The 25,584-nt window shown below is 52.1% G+C and overlaps 1 protein-coding gene across 19 annotated transcripts; it reads left to right on the top strand.

Moving 5' to 3' along the window:
* The first annotated feature begins 458 nt into the window (after positions 1-458).
* LOC105468714 (HEXIM P-TEFb complex subunit 2) lies at positions 459-11,224 on the top strand. 19 transcript variants are annotated; one of them, XM_011719156.2, is made up of 4 exons: positions 459-1,232; positions 2,774-2,921; positions 3,039-3,148; positions 10,199-11,224. In XM_011719156.2, the coding sequence occupies exons 3-4, from the start codon at positions 3,083-3,085 to the stop codon at positions 10,991-10,993; spliced, it is 861 nt and encodes a 286-aa protein (XP_011717458.1). In that variant the 5' UTR covers positions 459-1,232; positions 2,774-2,921; positions 3,039-3,082; the 3' UTR covers positions 10,994-11,224. The 19 variants fall into 19 exon arrangements, with proteins under 19 accessions (XP_011717458.1, XP_011717449.1, XP_011717379.1 ...); XM_011719109.2 differs by having other exon boundaries at positions 974-2,317; XM_011719122.2 differs by having other exon boundaries at positions 974-2,225.
* The last annotated feature ends 14,360 nt before the right edge of the window (positions 11,225-25,584 follow it).

Raw genomic sequence — 25,584 nt, forward strand, 5'->3', positions numbered from 1 at the left:
GGGATTACAGGCACGCACCACCACACCTGGCTACTTTTGTATTTTTAGTAGAGAAGGGGCTTCACCATGTTGGCCAGGTTGGTCTCAAACTCCTGACCTCAGGTGATCCACCCACCTCCGCCTCCCAAAGGGCTGGGATTACAGGTGTGAGCCAGCGCGCCGGGCCAAGTTTTGGAAAACTTTTAGTAAGGCTGAAGGCTTAGGCATGTTTTGACCATTTGTAACTAGTAATGACACTCATCACAAGGTACCCACAAAATTCACTGCCAGTCACCCTGCTACGTCAAAGCCTCTCCTACTTCAGAACCTACCTAGCCATAATTTTAACTGACATTTTAGCAACAAAACTTTTATTTGAAGATATCCTTGAGCCACAAATCTCTCTGGATTTAGATTTCAAGCAGTAGAAAATAAGATGGTTTAACCTGCAATTCAGTAAAAGAACTTCACATCAAACTTCAATCTTTAAGAAGCTGCTACAGCTATACTGTAAGGTTAAGAGTTTATTCTTTCAAAGCAGGTCTCCTCATCTCTTAAACCCTATATATATTAAGTAGATAAAAACTGCAATTTCTATTTTGGTAGCATTTAGGATCTACAAAAGTGATCTTTCAATTACTTGGAATTTCAAAATAGAGGTTACCTAGTAACAATGCATCAGTAGAACACAAAATACTCTGATTTTGTTTAGTCTGTAGGGGGAAAAACATCTTTAAACTGGAAAGATTCTGTAGCCTTATGAAGATTATTACATTGGAATTGGAATTACTGTAGTTCGTTTTTCCCTCTAGGAGGGCGGCCATTTCTCTACAAGTTTTGTAAAAGTTAAGACTCGGATTTCAAAATGCAAGCAGATGTTGATGAAGCATACGAAATGGGCAACTCCATTTCTATTTCGGAGCCGCAGTGACTCCGACTTTGTGCCCCAAGCCTGTAAAGCACAAAACCTCATCCCTTTGGCGTAAACCTTCAAGAGAAGTGGGGCAGCACACTTCAGGCTTTTCACCAACAGGCTGGCGACATGCTAGGTCAGGGTGTCCGGAGAATCGGGGCTGAATGGGAGAGATCTTGAGGGCAAGAGCCTCAGAGACCTTCAGGCACCGGGCTCGTGAAGGTTTCCACGTGCCCCTATCTAGCTGGTCCCAGGGGGAATTAGTGGTTGCTACAGTAGTTTAAGACGGCCGTGGTTTTTCGCAACCCGGGCGGCGAGATGGCGCTTTGGTGTAAGCGAGGTAAGGTGGGTGCACTGGGATCTCCGCTCTCGGAGCCTCCAGTTGACTGCCACGCCGACTTGCGGCCAGACCTGCGACCTCCGCCCTCCCCCGCGGCGCCAGCCTCTGGAATCTGGCGTCGCCCCCACTTCTCCAGTCGAAGTGGGAGTCCCTCTGTGCGGGACCTCGCCGCCATACCCAGGCCGAATGGGGGTGGGGAAGGAAGTTGGCAGAGCTCGGCCTCAGGATCTGCGCCCCTGTGGAAGGACGGCAGAGGAGAGCCGTTTCACCAGCCTCTCCCGTGCTAGGGTCTCGGGAAACACGCGGTAATTACCGAAGAACCCCGCACTCTGTGAGATGCGAGGCTGCGGGGTTGCCGGGACATTTTGAGGACCGGGCTCGGCCGGGGAGACTCCAACCTTCACCCTCCCTGGCCCCCGGTCCCACTTCCCGCCTTCTCCCGGCGCCGCCACTTCAGGCAGCCCACTCGGCCCGGCCTCTCCCCGCGCCCGGACCACCCCCCACGGGGTGCTCTCACTGCGCAGCGAGTCCCTCCGCTGCCTCCTCCCAGCCCAAAATGGCGGCGATGGCCGCCGATCTTCTCGTCGCCTTCCTCAAAGGCCAGGGATCCCTCCGCGCATACTGCCCCGCCCATCTTAGCCGGATCTCTTTTCTGCCCCGTAAAGATTAACGCCATCAATGAACTCTTTAATTGAGTTCGGAGAAGGCGGGTCCAGTTATGCCTCCTCACAGCTAATCGTTGCCAAAAGTGAGAATATTGGCAGAAGGCTTGACCAATCAAAGAAGGCAGCGATGCACGCGCAGTCTGTCCCCGCTCAAGGGTAGATGGGTTTCGGAGTCTCGGGTGTGGCTGTTGACGTGACAGGCGCTCGGATCGCTTTTCAGGCTAGAAGAACTACAATCCCCAGCAGGCACCGCGCGTCCAGGCTATCTCCTCCCCCCATCTTAGTGGCCTGAGCGGCTTGACCACAGCTGCTGCAACTGCAGCAAGAGGTAGGGCTGAGGCGTTGGGAATTGCACCGACAGGCAGTCGCACAGAAAGACACACAGATGTAGTGGTGTGCATAGCCCTTGACAGCGAATAGGTCAGTTCCACTTTTGCAAAACCTCTTTCCATGACTATCTCCCCTCTTCCAAGAAATCCATCCTTGTCCCAGTTGGGTTTCCCGCTCAGCTGCATGTAGCGCAAAGACCTCTTTCCCCTTTCCCCTGTTTCCCTTTCTGAGAGGAAGGAGGGAGGCAGGCCATGACCTTAGAGGAAAAGGCCTCAGCACTAGGCTTGGCCCAGGTCCCAGCTGTGCTTCTGGCCTTTGGAGCCCAGCTTGGGGAGAAGGTTGGGGGTGCAGGGCTGCATGAAGATTGAGGCCCCTGGAGACGGTGGGAAAGGACTCCTGAGCTTGCTCCATGTTCTCCCGTGGCAGCAGCAGCCCCGCTGCACTCCCAGCCTCCCCAGGCAGTCCTCCTTTTCCCCTTTGGTGGTTGGGGAAACAAAGCTTACACCTGGCTTCCTGGCTGCCAGCCTGGGCCTCGATGACTTCCAGGAGGACAGTACAGGACATGAAACCTGGTGAGAGACCCGAGGAGCAGGACAGAGAAAACGGCCCCTGAATCCCATTTGGCCCCTTGCTGGCTGGAGGTGTGAAAACCAGTGGTGGAGGCAGCCTTCGGGGCCTGCATTTGAGAATAAGGGTATGAAGAGCTGGGGTACAAAATGGCTGCCGCTGCCTGGGCAAACAATTCTGGGCAGCCAGAGTCTTCCTGAGAACGTTCCTTCAGAACTTGGATTTCTGATGTTGTTCAAAGCAGGTGTCACTAGTTCCAGGTGTCTGCTGAAAGATTTGGAACGGAAGATGATGGCCACTCCGAACCAGACCGCCTGTAATGCAGAGTCACCAATAGCCCTGGAGGAGGCCAAGGTAAGCCCCTGCCCTCCTGCCCACCCGAGTACCCCGAGCATGGGTCCCACAGCTGAGATCCAAACTTCTTGTCTCAGATATGTTGGTAGATTTGGAAAACCAATATTTTGATGAGTCCCTACTATGCACTAGGCAATAGGCCGGAATCCCAGTCTATGCTAGCTTATGAAATCTTTTTTTTTTTTTTTTTTTTTTTTTTTTTTTGAGACGGAGTCTCACGCTGTTGCCCAGGCTGGAGTGCAGTGGCGCGATCTCGGCTCACTGCAAGCTCCGCCTCCTGGGTTCACGCCATTCTCCTGCCTCAGCCTCCTGAGTAGCTAGGACTACAGGCGCCCGCCACCGCGCCCGGCTAATTTTTTGTATTTTTAGTAGAGACGGGGTTTCACTGTGGTCTCGATCTCCTGACCTTGTGATCCGCCCGCCTCGGCCTCCCAAAGTGCTGGGATTACAGGCTTGAGCCACCGCGCCCGGCCTAGCTTATGAAATCTTAGTAACTGGCCGGGTGTGGTGGCTCACACCTGTAATCCCAGCACTTTGGGAGGCCTAGGTGGGTGGATCACCTGAGGTCAGGAGTTCGAGACCAGCCTAACCAACATGGCGAAACCCTGTCTCTACTAAAAATGCAAAATTAGCCTGGCGTGGTGGTGGTGCATGCCTGTAATCACAGCTACTTGGGAAGTTGAGGCAGGAGAATCACTTGAACCCAGGGGGCAGAGGTTGCAGTGAGCCAAGATCTCGCAATTGCACTCCAGCCTGGGCGTCAGAGCGAGACTCTGTCTCAAAAAAAAAAAGGAATCCTAGTAACCCTTTCAGGCAGGAATTATTTCCAATTCCCAGAAGCCAAGGTTCTGAGACCTGAAATACCTGTTCCAGAATCATGCTGTCTACAAGCAACAGACCCAGGGTTTAAACTTAGGGCCTTCTGACAACTGAACATTGCCTTGACCTCAAGTTCAAAGAGGGCATGGAGGGACTGGGTTGAATGTGTTTTGTCCAGGCCATGAACCAAGTCGGAAGCAGGAAGAAGAGTTTTTGGTTCATAATTTGAATGGACCCAGGCAGGCAATTCACTTGAGACCAGGATTTCAAGACCAGCCTGGCCAACATGGTGAAACCTCATCTCTAGTAAAAATACAAAAATTAACTGGGCATGGTGGCACATGCCTGTAATACCAGCTACTCAGGAGGCTGAGGCATGAGAATCACTTGAACCCGGGATGCAGAGGTTGCAGTGAGCTGAGATCACACACTGCACTTTAGCCTGGGCGACAGAGTGACACTCCATCTCAAAAAAGAAAAAAACAAACAAACAAACAAAAAAACAGGCCAGGCAGTGGCTCACGCCTGTAATCCTAGCACTTTTGGAGGCTGAGGCAGGTGGATCATCTGAGGTCGAGAGTTCAAGACCAGCCTGGCCAACATGGTGAAACCCTGTCTCTACTAAAAATACAAAAATTAGATGGGTGTAGTGATGGGCGGCTGTAATCCCAGCTACTCAGGAGGCTGAAGCAGAAGAATCACTTGAACCCGTGAAGTAGAGGTTGCAATGAGCTGAGATCGTGCCATTGCACTCCAGCCTGGGCAACAAGAGCAAAACTCTTTCAAAAAAAAAAAGAAAAGAGCTCGAAGCTGGGCGCAGTGGCTCACGCCTGTAATCCCAGCACTTTGGGAGGCCGAGGTGGGCGGATCACTTGAGGTCAGGAGTTGGAGACCAGCCTGACCAACATGGAGAAACCCCATCTCTACTAAAAATACAAAATTAGCCGGGTGTGGTGGCGCATGCCTTTAATCCCAGCTACTTGGGAGACTGAGGCAGGAGAATCGCTTGAACCTGGGAGGCGGAGGTTGCTGTGAGCAGAATTTGCACCACTGCAGTCCAGCCTGGGCAACAAGAGGGAAACTCCGTCTTCAAAAAAAAAAAAAGAGTTCGAGTAAAGCCTGGCTAACATGAGGAAACCCCGTCTCTACTAAAAATACAAAAAAATTAGCTGGGCATGGTGGTAGGTGCCTGTAATCCCAGCTACTCAGGAGGCTGAGGCAGGAGAATTGCTTGAAACTGGGAGGCAGAGGTTGCAGTGAGCCGAGATCACGCCCCTGCATTCCAGCCTGGGCAACACAGTGAAACTCCATCTCAAAAAAAAAAAAAAAAAAAAAAAAAAACCCTGAAATTAGCCCAGTGTGGTGGGGCATGCCTGTAATCCCAGCTGCTTGGGAGGCTGAGGCATGAGAATCACTTGACCCCAGGAGGCAGAGGTTGCAGTGAGCTGAGATCACGCCACTGCACTCCAGCCTGGGTGATGAAGTCACACTGTCTCAATAAAATAATTTGGAATGGAGGTAGGGGGTTAGGATATAACCCGCAAAAGAGGAGAGAGAAAGATCGTATCAGACCCTCAGAGGATGCCACTTTCCAACTTGGCAAGAGGAACCCATGCTTGTTCAGCCCGTGTTCTCTCACTACCTGCCCTTACCCATTCTTCCTTAGTCCGTGCTTCCCTATAGATGAGCAGGGAGCTTAGGAGAGGGGTCAGAGAGCTTCTGACCCACGCTGCCTAGCCTATTCCGTGTTTTCTGGATTGACTGAATTTGGAATTCATGACATGTCAGGGCTACAGTGTTCAGCCAGGTCACACAGCTTATCTACAGTAGTGGTCATGGTGGTAGAGGGCCAAGTCTTCAGGAGGGAGGCAGCAGGTAGGGCTAGGGGGCTGGGTTTGCTTGGGTGAGGGTGGAGGATCAACAGGGCACTTTTACTGAGGGCTGGGAACATGTGACTGTGCACACCAACAAGCCACCCTGCCTTGGCATCCCAGTGGCCTTGCCTGTCCCAGGTGGAGCGACAGCTCTATCTCATTTGGCCCAAGCCACTGGTGGAGACAAGGGCTATTGCTTATATTTAGTGATCTCCCTGCAGGTGAAGTAACACAACAAACTCCACATACATACATACCCCATACACATACACAGCCTGACATACCTCCTTTTCCCTGAAATTCTCTTCAGGGTCTGCAAAACACACATGACATATGCCTGGCTCTTAAGGGCTGCGCATACACCACATTCCTCAGTACACACCCTGTGTGCATGGACCCATGCTCACATGTCTGTGAACTGCATTGCATATTACTCAACAACATACCAGTGGTAGTGGTTATTATTAGAAATTGTCCAAACCACAGACTTAGAGCAATTCATTTCCCATCTCCCACACCCAGTACTCCCACCCTTCCCACAACAGAGATAAACAGATGCCCTGAGCCTATACTGTCTTGACAGAATCTTTCTACCTCTTAGATAAGTTCTGGAACTCTCTCACTGCAGACTGGAGGCCGACCCTCCCTCTCCTTGGAGAGGACCTCTTTCCTGCCATTCATATTGGAGAGTGATGCCAACTACCAACTTCTGCCTGGAATAAATATGTTCCATCATTTTATTTTATTTTTTAATTTAATTTAATTTTTAAATTTAATTTTATTTTTTGAGACAGAGTCTTACTCTGTTGCCCAGGCTGGAGTGCAGTGGCACGATCTCGCCTCACTGCATCCTCCACCTCCCAGGTTCAAGCGATTCTCCTGCCTCAGCATCCCGAGTAGCTGTGATTACAGGTGCCCACCACCATGCCCGGCCAATTTTTTTGTATTTTTAGTAGAGATGGGGTTTCACCATGTTGGCCAGGCTGGTCTCAAACTCCTGACCTCAGGTGATCTACCAGCCTCGGCCTCCCAAAGTGCTGAGATTACAGGCATGAGCCACCATGACCAACCTGCTACATCTTCTTTATGCCAGAAGGATAGAGAGGGGAGTCTTATTTGTCTGTTTTTTAAAATTATTATTTTTATTTTATTTATTTATTTGTTTATTTTTTGAGACTCCAATTCTGTCACTCAGGCTGGAGTGCAGTGGCGTGATCACAGCTCACTGCAGCCTCAACCTCCCACTTCAGCCTCCCAAGTAGCTGGGATTACAGGTGCTCACCACCATGCCTGGCTAATTTTTTGTAATTTTTGGTAGAGATGGGGTTTTGCCATGTTGCCCAGGCTGGTCTTGAACTCCTGGGCTTCAGCAATCCACCTGCCTCGGCCTCCCAAAGTGCTAGGATTACCAGCATGAGCCACCATGCTCGTCCATAAGTCTTATTTCCCAATATCTTTTGGATCTCCCTATCTTATAGGTTTTAGGCCACTTAACAGATATTTACTGAGCACTGCCCTTGTGCTGTGCATAGGAATATAGTGGTGACTTGGACAGACAGACAAGATGTGTTCTTACATGAGGAAGACAGATGTTAAATGGCCATATGCTAAATGCTGTGTGCTAATTGCGTGACATGATAGAATCACTAGGGAGGGTAGATGGGGAGTCTACTTTAGGTAGGGTGGTCAAGGAGGGGCTCCCTGAGGAAGTGACATTGGAACTAAGCTCTAAAAGGTTAAAAAAAGGTGGCTGGGGGCAGTGGCTCATGCCTGTAATCCTGGTACTTTGGGAGGCTGAGGCAGGTGGATCACTTGACATCAGGAGTTTGAGACCAGCCTGGCCAACATGGTGAAACACTGTCTCTACTAAAAATACAAAAAGTTAACTGGGCATGGTGGTGGGTGCCTGTAATCCCAGCTACTCCAGAGGCTGAGGCAGGAGAATCGCTTGAACCTGGAAGGTGGAGGTTGCAGTGAGCTGAGATCGGGCCACTGCACTCTAGCCTGGGCAACAGAGGGAGACTCTTGGCTCAAAAAAAAAAAAAAAAAAAAAAAAGCCCAGGTGTGGTGGCTCACGCCTGTAATCCCAGCACTTTGGGAGGCCGAGGTGGGCAGGTTACTTGAGGTCAGGAGTTCCAGACCAGCCTGGCCAACATGGTGAAACCCCATCTGTACTAAAAATACAAAAATTAGCCTGGCATGGTGGTGCACACCTGTAGTCCCAGCTACTCAGGAGGCTGAGGCAGGAGAATCGCTTGAACCCAGGAGGCGGAGGTTGCAGTGAGCCGAGATGGTACCACTGCACTCCAGCCTGGGCAACAGAGTGAGACTGTCCCCCACACACACACAAAAAAAAAGATGAAGAAAAAGTCAGCCATGCAAGTAGCTGGAAGCAAGATCAGCTACATAATTTGTGGGGCCTAGTGCAAAAGGGCACCTTATTCAAAAATTATTAAAAAGTTAAAGATAGTGGCCGGGTGTGGTGGTGCATGCCTGTAGATCCAGTTACTTGGGAGGCTAAGGCAGGAGGATTGCTTGAGCCCAGGAGTTTGAGGATGCAGGGAGTTGTTATTGCACCACAGCATTCCTGCCTAGGCAATAGAGTAAGACCCTGTCTCTAAAAATAAAAGGTCTTTTTTGTTTGTTTGTTTTTGAGATGGAGTGTCGCTCTCGCTCAGGCTGGAGTGCAGTGGCTCAATCTCAGCTCATTGCAAGCTCCGCCTCCTGGGTCCACACCATTCTCCTGCTTCAGCCTCCTGAGTAGCTGGGATTACAGGCGCCTGCCACCACGCCTGGCTAATTTTTTTGTATTTTTAGTAGAGACAGGGTTTCACCTTGTTAACCAGGATAGTCTCGATCTCCTGACCTCGTGATCTGCCTGTCTCAGCCTCCCAAAGTGCTGGGATTACAGGCATAAGCCACCTCACCTGGCCTGTTTGTTTTTGAGATGGAGTCTCGCTCTGTCACTCAGGCTGGAGTGCAGTGGTACAATCTTGGCTCACTGCAACTTCTGCCTCCCATATTCTCCAGCCTCAGCCTCCTGCGTAGTGGGGATTACAGGCATGCACCACCACACCTGGCTTATTTTTGTATTTTTAGTAGACATAGGGTTTCACCATGTTGGTCAGGCTGGAGTCAAACTCCTGACCTCAGGTGATCTGCCCACCTCGGCCTCCCAAAGTGCTGGGGATTACAGGCCTGAGCCACCACGCTGAGCCTAAAAAAAACTTATTTCGGCCGGGCGCGGTGGCTCAAGCCTGTAATCCCAGCACTTTGGGAGGCCGAGACGGGCGGATCACGAGGTCAGGAGATCGAGACCATCCTGGCTAACACAGTGAAACCCCGTCCCTACTAAAAAATACAAAAAAAAACTAGCCGGGCGAGGTGGCGGGTGCCTGTAGTCCCAGCTACTCAGGAGGCTGAGGCAGGAGAATGGCGTAAACCCGGGAGGCAGAGCTTGCAGTGAGCTGAGATCTGGCCCCTGCACTCCAGCCTGGGCGACAGAGCGAGAGACTCCATCTCAAAAAAAAAAAAAAAAAAACTTATTTTAGGCCGTGCGCAGTGGCTCACTCCTGTAATCTCAGCACTTTGGGAGGCCAAGGCGGGTGGATCACCTGAGGTCAGGAGTTCGAGACTAGGCTGGCCAACATGGTGAAACCCTGTCTCTACTAAAAATACAAAAAATTAGCCGGGCGTGGTAGCACATGCCTGTGATCCCAGCTACACGGGAGGCTGAGGCTGGAGAATTCCGGAGGAAGAGGTTGCAGTGAGCTGAAATTGCGCCACTGCACTCCAGCCTGGGTGACAGGGAGACTCCATCTCAAAAAATGAAATAAAATAAGGGTTTTTAAAAATAATATGTTTAAGACAAGGACAGCATGAAGCCAGGTGTGAGGCCTCTGTGGAACTTAACAGGTCACCTGCCCATGAAGCCAGCTGTGTTTGAAAGTCAGGCTTTCTGGGAAGAGGGAAGAGCCAGTGGCATTTGGGCTTCTGATCAAGCAAATGGATCAAGATCTGTCTTCTATCCCAGTTTTCTTCTTCTCCTACTTTACTCATTTGGACAGTATTTATGGAACTCCTACTCAGTGCCAGGTATTATTCTAGGCATTGAAATTACAGAGTGAAACACACAGGCAAAATTCCTGCTGTCACCATGAGTTTACTTGGGGAAGGCTGGGGGACAGACAGTAGACAGGTCACTTTGTAAACAAATGGTTGCAAAAGGGTGAGGGGCTAAGAGTGACCAAGTTAGCTGAGTGTGGGAAGGTTGGCTTCAAACTGGGTAGAGAGGGAAGGGTTCCACCTCCAAGGACAGGCTGTCTGATCCATCCTTCTTCCTCCTCCCCCTCTTTAGACCTCTGGTGCCCCGGGGAGCCCCCAAACACCCCCTGGGCCTCATGACTCTGGTGGTTCCCTGCCCCTGACACCCCGGATGGAGAGCCACTCAGAGGATGAAGATCTTGCTGGGGCTGTCGGTGGCCTGGGCTGGTACAGTAGGAGTCCCCGGACCCAGAACCCAGGGGGCTGCTCAGCAGAGGCTGTTCTGGCCCGGAAGAAACACCGTCGGCGGCCGTCCAAGCGCAAACGGCACTGGCGACCCTACCTGGAGCTGAGCTGGGCTGAGAAACAACAGCGGGATGAGAGGCAGAGCCAGAGGGCCTCCCGGGTCCGCGAGGAGATGTTCGCCAAAGGCCAGCCCGTGGCCCCCTACAACACCACCCAGTTCCTGATGAATGACCGAGACCCGGAGGAGCCCAACTTGGATGTGCCCCATGGGATCTCCCACCCAGGTTCCAGTGGGGAGAGTGAGGCTGGGGACAGTGATGGGCGGGGCCGAGCGCACGGTGAGTTCCAGCGGAAGGACTTCTCTGAGACTTACGAGCGCTTCCACACTGAGAGCCTGCAGGGCCGCAGCAAGCAGGAGCTGGTGCGAGACTACCTGGAGCTGGAGAAGCGGCTGTCGCAGGCAGAGGAGGAGACTAGGAGGCTGCAGCAGCTGCAGGCGTGTACTGGCCAGCAGTCCTGCCGCCAGGTGGAGGAGCTGGCTGCCGAGGTCGAGAGGCTCCGGACTGAGAACCAGCGGCTTCGGCAGGAGAACCAGATGTGGAACCGAGAGGGCTGCTGCTGTGATGAGGAGCCGGGTACCTAGGGGTGCCTCCCAGCCTGGTGGACCCAAGGAGAAGGTCCCATTTTGTGCACACTCAGGCCAGCTGGGTCTCAAGGAGGCAGGTGGCAGATGAAAACCACCGTCAACACCCTTTGCCCCCTGAGAACGGCTAAATTGGTTCAGACTCCCACCTCACCGTTTCCACAGTTGGCTCTTTCGTGTCATCTTACTCTTTACAGATAAATTAAATGGTCTTAGTGGGACCAAATGGGAGTGTCTAGGATTGATTTCACTAGGGCTGTTGTGAGAACTAAAACATTTGCCCCAGAGAAGTCTGAGTGGGGTCCCAGTCCCCACTGCCCCAAGCCTGGCAGGACAGCGGACCTCTGGATGGGGACCTCCCAAGTTCTCCAGGATACCTGAATCCTGCTCTGTGGGTGTTGGAGCAATCAGACTGCACGAAAGGTTTTCTAGGTGGGAGGGAACTCCGTCAGGAGCCCCCAGTTTCGGCCAGAAACTGAAGCTCAAAATACCAGATCGCTGTGAGGAGTTGTGAGCTTTCCCTAGAGGAGAGAACGGGGGTTTTTGGAGAAGACCCAGGGGTTCCTTCAGAGTTTGCTGCTGAGCTCCCTGTATTCTCCCCACAGTTTAAAGGCTGGACTAGACGGGTTCTGGGTGCCTTGTGCCTCCTTGTTCTTGACAGCCCCCAACCCCGACCCCTCTCAGCAGGGGGTTGGTCCTGAGGTTAGTCATCATATGTTTGTGTTTGTCCCTTTACCTCCCAAGGGTACTAAGGGAGGTGCTCTCCTGGTGGAAAATAAAGTCAAGAGACAGGGGGACAGCACATGGATCCCCCGCAGAGCAGAGCAGCCTGGCTCTCCTGGTGCCTGCCGTGCGTCTGTGCGTCCTGCTCCTCTCAGCCTCATCATGTGGGTGTGAATTCCCTCTGAAGTGTGTGAGGCCCTTGCCTGTCTGTGCATCAGAGACAGCTGGGTCAGCCTGGGTAAGGCAGATACCACCAGCCAGCGTCACGCTCTGAGACAAGCTCACTCACCCCTCATACTCAGACCCACCCTTCCCCAGGCACCCTGTCTCTTCCATCCCTTCCTGGTGCCCTTGCAGGCCAGTGTTGGGTGTCAGGCAGCAATGAACATGGATAACTAGTGGTGGTGGAGGAAATTAGTCAACTCACCAGTGAGCCAGTGCTGGCTGTGCCACCAGGCAAGGGGAGGGGCAGAGGCCTGGCTGCCCAGCCTGGCTTCTCTTCCAGGCCCTCATCTTGACAGGCCACATTGGGCAAGATGAGGCTCAGCCCAGGAGCTTCTGGGGATGGAAATGTTGATGAAATCTTGTGTGTTGCCAGGACAACTTTCATTTCTATCCTGCCACACCCAGGCCTGGCCAGAGCCTCCTACAATGAAACACAGAACAGATTCTAGGAACGCATGGGTTTCAAGAGAAAGCAAAATCCCATCCTGGGAGACCTGCCCCTAGAACCCTGGGTCCTCAGACGGCTCAGTCAGGAAGGGCAGCAGGAATGATCATCCCCACTTTGCAGATGGGAAACCGGAGGCTTAGCGAGGAAGTGGCTTTTCGGATTCCAGGAGAGCCTCTGGAGGCCTGCCTGCCCCTGTGGAGTGCTGTGGGGTGCTAACCTGGGACCCAGAGGCCCCTTGGCATTTGCTGGCAGCCTCCCAGCTGCATTCCTCAGCATGGAGCCTGAGGGAGAGAGGAGGCCTGGGACAAAGGTGGACAAAGGTTGTTTACCCGGAGGTGCCTCTGTGTGTGTGTGTATGTGTGTCTAGGAGGTGAGAGAAGATTCCAGAGGGCTGCTGGAGTGTCAGGGGAGGGGTGTGGGTGCGGGTGCTGGGGGCGCATTGTGGGCTGGTCGTGCCAGGGAGGGGCAGGTGAAGAGTCTGGCCCTTCTTGGCCCAGAAGCTGCGGAGCCTGGAGGAAGGAAAGCTGCCAGCCGCTCCCCCAACATCCCCCTTCACATAAAAGGCTGAAGGGCGCAAATAGGGCAGCACCTCGGTAGGTTAATTCCCACACCCCCGCCTCACCCCGCTGGAGGGCGGGTGGGGCAAGAAGAGAACAAAGGAGAGGATGCGAGCCGGGAGTGTGGGAGGGTCTGAACCCAAATGGGAGGGGTCCGTGAAGAGGGTCCCTGTCCGCCCCTCCCCCCGTCTGGCTCCCTGATTCCTGGGTAAGGGGTGTGCAGGGAGGAGATCGTCCTGGGGCCAGAGCTGGGGCTTAGCACTGGAGAGAACCGGCTCAGCTGTGGGTGGCAGCCAGGCCTGGGTCCCTTGGTGCCCCGCCCCCTTCGCCGCTTCCAGTTGTTCCCACACCTGCTGCTTGGTCTTGAAGCCTAGGCCTCCACTCCGCCCACTGCAATGGTAGAAGCTCCAGTTTACAAGACACCCCTACCCCCACATCACACGCCCTAACTGGGGAAGTTGGGCTTGGACACAGCCTCCCTGGGCCTTTCCAGAGCTGCCCTCACGCCCTGTGCTTTCTGGGACCCTCTTGGTCAACTGGGTCGGGGAGGGAAGCGCAGAGAACAGATGTTTCACGGGAGTGACTATTGAAGCCTCCCACCACCCTCCCACCACCCCAGCCCAGCCTGGCTTAGGATCCCTTTTTCTTCCCCGGCAGGAACTCCCCGACCCCAGGTGGAAATTCCTGTGTCCAGTGGACAGACCCTGCTTGCGATAGGGTCAGGGAATGAGGGAGAGGGGTGGGCAGAGGTTGGTGAGGTGGAGCAGGAGGAAGCTGTCAGGGAGTGGGGAAGGGGGTCCAAAGGGAAGTAACGGTATTGGGGGGAAAGGTAGCCAGGTGCCATTGCCCCTGTTGGGAACAGGCAAGTGTGGCACTGGCCCTTTAAGTGGGGGTGCCAGTTAGTGCCCTCCCCCAACCAACCCAATTCATGGGCACACTGAGCATGTGCAGGGGCTGTGCATGTGGGGAGGGGAGGGGAGGGGAGGGGAGGGGAGGGGAGGGGAGAGGGGGGCATACATTCCGGAGGGAGCTTCTCATCCCCCTACTTCCGGTAGCTGCCCCCACTTCTCCTTCCTGGGTCTGACAAAGGAGCCCATGGTGCTCACCCAATCCCTTCCCCCACCCCAGGCCCCAGGGGGTGCTGCCCTCTGCAAGTGCTGAAGCTGTCATGGGTGCTGGCCAGGCCCTCTCTGCCCTGGGGAGTCTCCTGGCCGCCTGGAGGTGGCACACACGTAGCCCAGTGCCAGCCTCACTTCCCTGGTGTGGGCGGCGGCGAATCTTCCTGCTGCCTACGTGTTCCATTTCATTCCATTGGTACCAGGGTTTTTAAAAGAACCATCCACCTGTGATGCCACTTTGAAAGTGAAACAGCTCAAAGGATGCAGGCCCTACCCCCCCACCAGGACCTTCCAGTCAGAGAGGAAGCAAACAGCCCAGAGGCTGCAAGGGCCTTCCCTGAATCCCACTCCTTCTGCTTCTCCCCTGCTGGCCAAGGAATCAAAGTCAGCTTCCTCCAGACTACCTTCACCTGCAGCCTGGGACCCTCCCTCGAACCTTTCCACCACCTCAACCTTACCTGTTTCTGCCAAGTCTTCCCCTCTCCCAGCCCTCAGCCCTTCCTGTTACCTCCCCTACCCCTTTAGCACTTGTCCACTCTTAGCTACTGGTACCATTATTTTTCTTTTTTCTTTCTTTCTTTTTTTTTTTTGGAGACAGAGTCTCACTGTTGCTCAGGCTGGAGTACAGTGGTGCGTTCTCAGCTCACTGCAACCTCTGCCCCGCCTGGGTTCGAGCAATTCTCCTGCCTCAGCCTCCGGAGTAGCTGGGATTACAGGCGCCTGCTACAATGCCCAGCTTATTTTTGTATTTTTAGTAGAGATGGGTTTTCACCCTGTTGGCCAGGCTGGTCTCGAACACTTCTGACCTCAGGTGATCTTCCTCCCAAAGTGCTTGGATTATAAGCGTGAGCCACCGCGCCCAGCCTATTTTTCATTCTTTTTTTGTTTGTTGTTTTGGTTTTTGAGATGCAGGTTCACTCTTGTTGCCCAGGCTGGAGTGCAATGGCGCAATCTCAGCTCACTGCAACCTCCGCTTCCCAGGTTCAAGCAACTCTCCTGCCTCAGCCTCCCAAGTAGCTAAGATTACAGGTGCCTGCTACCATGCCCAGCTAATTTTTATATTTTTAGTAGAGACGGAGTTTCACCTTGTTGGCCAGGCTGGTCTTAAAAACTCCTGACCTCAGGTGATCCGCCCATCTCAGCCTCCCAAAGTGCCAGGATTACAGGCCTGAGCCACTGCACCCAGCCTATTTTTCATTCTTGAAGTGAAATTTACATGCCACGAACTCGCCCCTTTAAAATTGAACAAAGGCCAGGCGTGAGTGGCTCATGCCTGTAATCCCAGCACTTTGGGAGGCTGAGGTGGGCGGATCACCTGAGGTCAGGAGTTTGACACCAGCCTGGCCAACAGGGTGAAACCCCATCTCTACTAGAAAATATAAAAATTAGGTCGGGCACGCTGGCTCACGGCTGTAATCCCAGCACTTTGGGAGGCCGAGGCGGTAGATCACGAGGTCAGGAGTTTGAGACCAGCCTGACCAACATGGTGAAATCCCGTCTCTACTAAAAATACAAAAATTAGCTGGGCGTGGTGAAGGGCACCTGTAATCCCAGCTACTCAGGAGGCTGAGGCAGGAGAATTGCTTGAACCCGGGAGGCGGAGGTTGCAGTGAGCTGACATGGCACCACTGCATTCCAACCTGGGTGACAGAGTTGTCTCAAAAAAAAAAAAAAAGAAAGAAAAAAAGAAAAAAAAATTAGTTGGGCGTGGTGGCATGCGCCTGTAATCCCAGCTACTTAGGAGGCTGAGACAGGAGACTCTCTTGAATCCAGGAGGCAGAGGTTGCAGTGAGCTGTGATTGCATCACTGCACTCCAACCTGGGCAACAAGCGAGACTCCTTTTCAAAAAAAAAAGAAAATAAAAAAAGTGAACAAGGCCAGGGCATGGTGGCTCACACCTGTAATCCCAGCACTTTGAGAGGCCCAGGTGGGAAGATTGCTTGAGCCCAAGAGTTTGAGACCAGCCTGGGCAACCAAAAAACAGGCAAACAAACAAAACAGTCAGGTGTGCTGGTACACATCTGTAGTCCCAGCTACTCAGGAAGCTGAGGTGGAAGGATTGCTTAAACTCAGGAGGTCAAGGATACAGTGAGCTGTGATTGCATCACTGCACTCCATCCTGGGTGACAGTGAGACCTTGCCTCAAAAAAACAAACAAACAAAAAAACTGGTCTCAGTGGCTCATGCCTGTAATCCCAGCACTTCAGGAGGCCAAGGCTGGTAGATCGCGAGGTGGGGGGATGGAGATCATCCTGGCTAATGTGGTGAAACCCTGTCTCTACTAAAACTACAAAAAATTAGCAGGGCACAGTGGCACGTGCTTGTAGTCCCAGCTACTCAGGAGGCTGAGGCAGGAGAATTGCTTGAACCCAGGTGGCGGAGGTTGCAGTGAGCCAAGATTGCATCACCGCACTCCAGCCTAACAACAGAACGAGACTCCGTCTCAAAACAAACAAACAAACAAACAAACAAACAAAACCAAAACAGGCCGGGTGCGGTGGCTCAAGCCTGTAATCCCAGCACTTTGGGAGGCCGAGACGGGCGGGTCACGAGGTCAGGAGATCGAGACCATCCTGGCTAACACGGTGAAATCCCATCTCTAAAAAAATACAAAAAACTAGCTGGCGAGGTGGTGGGTGCCTGTAGTCCCAGCTACTCGGGAGGCTGAGGCAGGAGAATGGCGTAAACCTGGGAGGGGGAGCTTGCAGTGAGCTGAGATCCGGCCACTGCACTCCAGCCTGGTCGACAGAGCGAGACTCCGTCTCAAAAAAAAAAAAAAATGTGAACAACTCAGTGGCATTTAGTACATATTCATGATGTGTCCAACTGCCACTTCTAGTTTCAAACATTATCACTACGAAAGGAAACCCCGTACCCATTAAGCATTTACTCCCCATTCCCTCCTTCCCTCGCCTGGCAGCCACCAATCTGCTTTCTGTTTCTATAGGTTTTCTCATTCTGGATATGCTGGTGGTAAAGCCACGAAGGGAAAACTCTCTGGTCTCCTGTTGTCTGTACCTGAAACGCACAGACTCCCTGAGGGTGCTGCTGTAGAGAGAGCACTGGACCAGGAGTCCTGAGCCCTGTGATCCATCCCAGTTCTGCTTCTCACTCAGCGGCTCTTTTTCTTCATTTGTTTCAGGAGTTGGGAGGTGGGCTCAGGCCAGTCTAGGATCCTGCATCCTCCAGGATCCATCCCTGGCCAGGGGGCTTCTACCTGGAACAATGCTGCCTGGCCTACCACCCCTTTGACTTCCTGCCTCCTCCCTGTGAGTCCAGGCAGTGGAGGTGGAGCCAGGGGACAGTGTGATTAATACTGTGGGGTTTAGGGTAAGACACAGGAGATGAAGAAACTTGAGCTCAGAGAGGTTGAGAAACTTGCCCAAGGCCACACAATTCCTGCCATACTGGAGCCGTAGCCGTAGCCGGTTCTCTGATTGTAGTTTGAGCCCTTGACCACCTTCATCTCCTATCTTCAAAGAGATAAAGTAAATTAAAGGCTTAGCCAAGTGCCAGCTGTGTGGGAGGTGCGCTCAGATGGAAGCAGCCATACATTTTACGACTTTCAGGACATTGTGTAATCATGAGTAGCTCCATTACAAGGTGGTTCTTGGGAGTTCTCACTGTCTCCCTCCCTTAACTGTTTTTTTTTTTTTTTTTTTTTTTCGAGACAGAGTCTCACTATGTTGCCAGGCTGGAGTGCAGTGGCGCGATCTCGGCTCACTGCAACTTCCTACTCCCTGGTTCAAGCAATTCTTCTGCCTCAGCCTACTGAGTAGCTGAGATTACAGGCACAGGCCACCGTGCCCAGCTAATTTTTGTATTTTTAGTAGAGACGGGGTTTCACTATGTTGGCCAGGATGATCTCCATCTCCTAACCTCGTGATTTGCCCACCTCGGCCTCTCAAAGTGTTGGGATTACAGGCATGAGCCACCGCGCCCGGCCTTCCCTCCCTTGACTTTGGAGCAGGTTTCCTCTCTGCCCTCTCTACCAGCTTCTCTAGGAGGACAGTTTTTCTTTTTTCTTTTTTTCTTTATTTTTTTTTTCAGACAGAGTCTCGCTCTGTCTCCCAGTCTGGAGTGCAGTGGCGCGATCTCGGCACACTGCAAACTGCGCCTCCCAGGTCCACATCATTCTCCTGCCTCAGCCTCCGGAGTAGCTGGGACCACAGGCACCTGCCTCCACGCCCGGCTAATTTTTTGTATTTTTAGTAGAGACGGAGTTTCATCATGTTAGCCAGGATGGTCTCTGTCTCCTGACCCCACGATCCACCTGCCTCGGCCTCCCGAAGTGCTGGGATTACAGGCGTGAGCCACCACGCCTGGCCTTTTCTTTTCTTTTTTTTTAAATTGAGACAGTCTCGCTCCATTGCCCAGGCTGGAGTGCAGTGGCGCGATCTCCACTCACTGCAATCTCCACCTCCTGAGTTCAAGCAATTCTCCTGTCTCAGCCTCCTGAGTAGCTGGGACTACAGGCATCTGCTACCACACCTGGCTAATTTTTGTATTTTTAGTGGAAACGGGGTTTCACCTTGTTGGTCAGGCTGATCTCAAACTCCTGACCTCAGGTGATCCACCCGCCTCGGCCTCCCAAAGTGCTGGGATTACAAGCGTGAGCCACTGTGACAGGATGAGGACAGCCTTTATGGGGGGTAGGAGGGAGCCCTGGACCCTGAACCCTTCAGGCAAGTGGGTGTGTGGGAAGCACTGTTTTTCTTCCCCCTCAAATAAGGAGGAGATTTTATTGTTCCTCCCCGCATCCCTTCAAGCTGTATTTATCCATATTTTCATGGCTGAACCTCTACCCTTGCCCCTCAAACAGGAAGTCTTTTATGGAGCCAAAGAAAGGAGGGGACTGCTCAGGCCTGGCCTGTCAGGGGGACAGGCCGCACAGCTGACACCCAGTTGGCCACTGTGTCCCGGCAGCTTGTAAGCATGGACATTCCAGAGACCACCTGCCCCAGAAGCCCCCTGTATACCCCATTTAAGATGGAAAACCGGGCCGGGCGCGGTGGCTCAAGCCTGTAATCCCAGCACTTTGGGAGGCCGAGACGGGCGGATCACAAGGTCAGGAGATCGAGACCATCCTGGCTAACACGGCGAAACCCCGTCTCTACTAAAAACACAAAAAATTAGCCGGGCGAGGTGGCGGCGCCTGTGGTCCCAGCTACTCGGGAGGCTGAGGCAGGAGAATGGCGGGAACCCGGGAGGCGGAGCTTGCAGTGAGCTGAGATCTGGCCACTGCACTCCAGCCTGGGCGACAGAGCGAGACTCCGTCTCAAAAAAAAAAAAAAAAAAGATGGAAAACCCCAGAGGAGCCCTCAAGGCACCTGCTGTGTCCTGCCTCAGGGCTCAGCCATGTGGTGACTGCTTTGCCACAGTTCAAGGACCTGGACAGGCTCCCTCCTGGCCCGAACCTTGAGCCGAGCCCTGTGGCCACCAGGCTGGCAAGTTCCCAGCCTGAGGACCATGGAGGCCCCAGGCCCCGCATCCTTCCGGGCTTGACCTCCATGCCTTTGCTTCTCAGTGCCAGCCAGCTGTTTCCTTTTTGAGCCTCTGAGAAAGAGGAATTTTTTTTTTTTTTTTTTTTGAGATGGAGTCTCGCTCTGTCTCCCAGGCTGGAGTGCAGTGGTGCAATCTCGGCTCACTACAAACTCTGCCTCCCGGGTTCATGCCATTGTTCTGCCTCAGCTTCCCGAGTAGCTGGGACTACAGGCGCCCGCCACTACGCCCAGCTAATTTTTTTGTATTTTTAGTAGAGATGGGGTTTCACTGTGTTAGCCAGGATGGTCTCGCTCTCCTGACCTCGTGATCCGCCCGTCTCGGCCTCCCAAAGTGCTGGGATTACAGGTGTGAAGCCACTGCGCCTGGCCAGTCATTTTCAAGTGTACAATTCAGGCCGGGCTGACCAGGCCAGTCTTGAACTCCTGACCTCAGGTGATCTACTCGCCTCAGCCTCCCACAGTGCTGGGATTACAGGCATGAGCCACCGCATCCAGCCTATTTTTTAAAACTCCTATCTGTACCAGACCTTCTACTTTTTTGGAAGCCTTTCCCTATGACTGCCTTCCTGCTGCTTTCCATCTTGCCAGAGTCCAGCTTCCCTCCCTTTGTAGAACTCCTATGTTCAATAAATCATTGCTTCTCAATGTTACTTCCCACTAGAATCACCTGAGAAAGTTTTCACAGTTCCAGTGCCTGGATTCCATGCCCAGAATTTCTTTTTTTTTTTTTTTTCTTTTCTTCTTTTGTTTCTTTCTTTCTTTTTTTTTTTTTTTTGAGACGGAGTCTGGCTCTGTTTCCCAGGCTGGAGTGCAGTGGCGCCATCTCGGCTGACTGCAAGCTCCGCCTCCCAGGTTCACACCATTCTCCTGCCTCAGCCTCCCGAGTAGCTGGGACTACAGGCACCCACTACCACGCCTGCCTAATTTTTTTTTTTTTTTTTGAGACGGAGTCTCGCTTTGCCGCCCAGGCTGGAGTACAGTGGCCGGATCTCAGCTCACTGCAAGCTCCGCCTCCCGGGTTTACGCCATTCTCCTGCCTCAGCCTCCCAAGTAGCTGGGACTACAGGCACCCGCCACCTCGCCAGCTAGTTTTTTGTATTTTTTAGTAGAGACGGGGTTTCACCATGTTAGCCAGGATGGTCTCAATCTCCTGACCTTGTGATCCGCCCGTCTCGGCCTCCCAAAGTGCTGGGATTACAGGCTTGAGCCACCGCGCCCGGCCACACCTGCCTAATTTTTTATATTTTTAGTAGAGACGGTGTTTCACCATGTTGGCCAGGCTGGTTTCCAACTCCTGACCTCAAGTGATCTGCCCACCTTGGCCTCCCAAAGTGTTGGAATTACAGATGTGAGCCACTGCACCCAGCCCAGAATTTCTGATTTAATTGTTCTGGGATTTTTGAGGCTCCCTGGGGGATGCTTAGGTACACCCAGGGCTGAGAAGGAGAGTTCAGAGAGCTGCAAAGGTTTTCTCTGCCCGGCTTGCCCTGACCAGGAGTCCCAGGTGTGGGGTGGCTTGCACCTGCCCACATCCCTAGGAGGATTCCAAGATGGCACTACTTTCAGGGTTTAGATACCAGGCAGAGGAGCTTTAGAGGGTCAACCAGGAAATGGGCAGAGTTCAAGTTAAGGGGAAGGAGGAATTTCCACCATGCAGCTGGGCGGTCAGGCTGTCCCCAGAGACTCCTGGCTCCCATCAGTGGATGTGCCAGGGTGCCTGTGAAAGGGCAGGAGGTCAGACCAGAAAACATGCCAAGTGCCCCTCCAGCAATCAGATTCTGAAATTCTGCCTAGCAAGGAGCTGTTGCTTTTTGGCCACAACAGCACAACGCCCTGCCCCGGTGTGTGTGTGTGTGTGTGTGTGTGTGTGTGTGTGTGTGTGTGTGTGTATGTGTCTTCTGCCCTATCCAGGCAAGGGGGCCTCTTCACTGAGGTTTACTCCAGGCCTCCTGCTGGTGGCATACATGGGGGCGAGTGCTGTGTATCAGCTCCCTAGGAGTTTCAGAATGAAATGCTATCCTTGCTTCCTCTTTAGTGTCTTCTTGATTATCCCAGCCCCATTTCTTCTGCTTCACTCAGAGCAGAGGTGGGGAGTAAGGAGGCCACTTGGAGGTCAGGACAGGGAGGGTTCTCTAGAGCTAGCTGAGTTACTCTGAGGTCTTGGCAAGTGCAGAGATTGAGAGCACAGACTGGTGTTGGACAGCCCAGGTTCAAATCCTGACTTTGGGCAGGTGCAGTGGCTCACACCTGTAATTCCAACACTTTGGGAGGCTGAGGCAGGTGGGTCACTTGAGGTCAGGAGTTTGAGATCAGCCTGGCCAATATGGTGAAACTTCATCTCTACTAAAAATACAAAAATTGGCCAGGCATGGTGGTGCATGCCTATAATCTCAGCTACTTGAAGGCTGAGGCAGGAGAATCGCTTGAACCTGGGAGGTGGAGGTTGCAGTGAACTAAGATCATGCCATTGCACTCAGCTTGGACGACAGAGCGAGACTCTGTCACACACACACAAAAAACAGTTCTGGCCCAGCGCGGTGACTCACGCCTGTAATCCCAGCACTTTGGGAGGCTGAGGTGTATGTATCACAAGGTCAGGAGATCAAGACCATCCTCGCTAACACGGTGAAACCCCGTCTCTACTAAAAATACAAAAAAATTAGCTGGATGTGGTGGTGGGTGCCTGTAGTCTCAGCTACTCGGGAGGCTGAGGCAGGAGAATGGCGTGAACCCGGGAGGCAGAGCTTTCAGTGAGCTGAGATTGCGCCACTGCACTCCAGCCTGGCCACAGAGCGAGACTCCATCTCAAAAAAAAAAAGTTCTGTCTTGCCTGGCTCACTGCCGCTCCCTACCCTCTGCAGAGCAGGCTAGGCACCTTTCCATTGTCCTGCCTGGACACATACATCCCCCTCTCCTGGTGAAAAGATGCCATGACTCATCAGGAACACAAGCAGTACCACAGCACCATTTGTTCATTCAACAGATATTGACTGGATGCATTTTTTTCCTAAGGTTGCTATAATAAAGTACCCCTGAGTGGTTTACAACAATGGAAATGTATTGTTTCAGTTTTGGAGGCCAGAAGTCTGAAATCAAGGTGTTGGTAGGGCCACACTTTGTTTAAAGCCAGTAGGAGAAAGATCTTTCCTTGCCTCTTTATTTTTATGTATAGAAACGGGGTATTGCTATAATGCCCAGGCTGGTCTGGAACTCCGGGCCTCAAGTAATCCTCCCACCTTGGCCTGTCAACAAGCTGGGATTACAGGCATAAGCCGCTGCAACTGGCCTTCCTTGCCATTTTCTTTTTCTTTTTTTTTTGAGCCGGAGTCTCGCCCTGTCACCCAGGCTGGTATGCAGTGGTGTGATCTCGGCTCACTGCAAGCTCCACCTCCTGGGTTCAAGTGATTCTCCTGCTTCAACCTCCCCAGTACGTAGGATTACAGGCACATACCACCATACCCAGCTAATTTTTGTATTTTTAGTAGAGACAGGGTTTCACCATGTTGGCCAGGCTGGTCTCAAACTCCTGACATCAGGTGATCCTCCTGCCTCGGCCTCCCAAAGTGCTGGAATTACAGATGTGAGCCACCATGCCCAGCCAGTAGTCTTATTTTTAAACAATAACTATCATTTTTGAAGCACTTTGGAATATTCAAAGTGTTTTCATTAATATGAGTTTATTTTTTATTTATTATTATTATTTTTTGAGATTGAGTCTCATTCTATCTCCGAGGCTGGAGCGCGTGGCACGATCTCGGCTCACTGCAACCTCTGCCTCCCGTGTTCAAGCGATTCTCCTGCCTCAGCCTCCCGAGTAGCTGGGACTACAGGCGCCTGCCACCACACCCAGGTAATTTTTTGTATTTTTAGTAGAGACCGGGTTTCACCGTGTTAACCAGGCTGGTCTTGATTTCCTAACCTCGTGATCCGCCCGCCTTGGCCTCCCAAAGTGCTGGGATTACAGGCATCAGCGACTGCACCCAGGCCATATGAGTTTATTTGGGTGATATGGTGAGATCCATTTCACGAGTGGGAAGACTGTCTTTTGGAGATCTGAAATTACTTGTTTAGGGTCAAGCGACTTATAAGTAGTAACACAAGCAATAACAATATCTCCAGCCCTTGTTCAATGCCAACCATTGTGGTATGGCTTGAATGTCCCCTCCAAAACTAGTGTTAGGGTTTAATTAACATTGTGACTTTTTTTTTTTTTTGAGATAGAGTTTTGCTCTTGTCACCCAGGCTGGAGTGCAATGCTACAATCTTGGCTCACGGCAACCTCTGCCTCCCAGGTTCAAGCAATTTTCCTGCCTCAGCCTTCCAAGTAGCTGGGATTACAGGCATGTACCAACACGCCCAGCTAATTTTTGTATTTTTAGTGGAGACCAGGTTTCATCACGTTGGCCAGGCTAGTCTGGAACTCCTGACCTCAGGTGATCCGCCTGCCTCAGCCTCTCAAAGTGCTGGGATTACAGGGGTGAGCCACCGTGCCTGGCTCATTGTGACAACATTAAGAAGTGAGACATTTGGCCAGGTGCAGTGGCTCACACCTGTAATCCCAGCACTTTGGAAGGCTAAGGCGGGTGGATCATGAGGTCTGGAGTTGGAGACCATCCTGGCCAACTTGGTGAAACCCCGTCTCTACTGAAAAAACAAAAAATGAGCCAGGTGTGGTGGCACGTGCCTGTAGTCCCAGCTACTCAAGAGGCTGAGGCAGGAAAATCACTTGAACCCGGGAGGCGGAGGTTACAGTGAGCCCAGATTGCACCACTGCACTCCAGCCTGCTGCCAGAGACAGACTCTGTCTCAAAAAAAAAAAAAAAGAAAAAGAAAAAGAAAAAAGCAGTGAGACATTTAAGAGAGGATTAGGTCATGGGGGCTCTGCCCTCATGAATGGATCAATGCCGTCATCGAGGAAGTGTGTTAGTTGTGGGACTGGGTCCTGATAAAAGGATAAGTTTGGCAGATTTCCTCTCTCAGTCTTGCATACTTCCATCATTTGATGCCTTCTGTCATGTCATGACGCAGCAAGGAGGCCCTCACCAGACGGGGCCCCTTGATCTTGGACTTCTCGCCCTCCAGAAACATAAGCCAAATAAATCTCTTTTTAAAAAATAAATTACCTAGTCAGTAGTTTTTTACGCTTATTTGATGCTTATTTTTTATGCTTATTTTTATGCTTATATCTTATTTGATCGCCATAAACATTTTGCAGGATAAATAAATTGAAGTAAGGTGTCCAAAGTCACATCGTTAATAAAAGGTCACATCCGGGCTGGGTGTGGTGGCTCATACTTGTAATCTTAGCACTTTGGGAGGCTGAAGTGGGAGAATCACTTGAGTTCTGGAGTTGGAGACCAGCCTGAGCAACATAGTGAGACCTTGTCTCAATTAAAAAAAAAAAAAAAAGTCACATCAGGAGTTGAGCCCAGGCAGCCCAGCTGCAGCATCCAGCTCAGCCACCCCATGTTGCTCATTACATCAAGACACAACCTCGGCTGGGCGTGGTGGCTCACGCCTGTAATCCCAGCACTTTGGGAGGTTGAGGCAGGCAGATCACAAGGTCAGGAGTTTGAGACTAGCCTGGCCAATATGGCGAAACCCCATTTCTACTAAAAATACAAAAAGTAGCCGGGTGTGGTGGTGGGAGCCTGTAGTCCCAGCTACTTGGGAGGCTGAGGCAGGAGAATCGCTGGAACCGGGGAGGCAGAGGTTGTAGTGAGTCGAGATTGCACCATTGCACTCCAGCCTGGGCAACAGAGTGAGACTACATCTCAAAAAACAAAAACAAAAAACACACAGCCTCGTGTCTCTATTGCTGCCCTCTGCTCTACACCAGCAGGTCAAACCTTAATGTCCCCTCCATGCCTAGCAGAGAGCCACCTGTTTGCTCTTCCTTATCAACTGCATCAATTGCTACCTTCTATCTTCCTTTTTTCTTCTACCTTCCCTTTATTTTTTCATGAAGATGGGGTCTTGCTGTGTTGCCCAGGCTGGTCTCAAACTTCTGGCCTC

Source organism: Macaca nemestrina, chromosome 17, assembly GCF_043159975.1.
Source record: "Macaca nemestrina isolate mMacNem1 chromosome 17, mMacNem.hap1, whole genome shotgun sequence".
Taxonomy (NCBI): domain Eukaryota; kingdom Metazoa; phylum Chordata; class Mammalia; order Primates; family Cercopithecidae; genus Macaca; species Macaca nemestrina.

Coding starts and splice junctions, on each gene's coding strand:
- LOC105468714 (XM_011719009.3), top strand. CDS start 2,924: ATGAAGAGCTGGGGTACAAAATGGCTGCCGCTGCCTGGGCAAACAATT. Junction 3,149..10,198: donor TAGCCCTGGAGGAGGCCAAG/GTAAGCCCCTGC, acceptor CCCCCTCTTTAG/ACCTCTGGTGCCCCGGGGAG.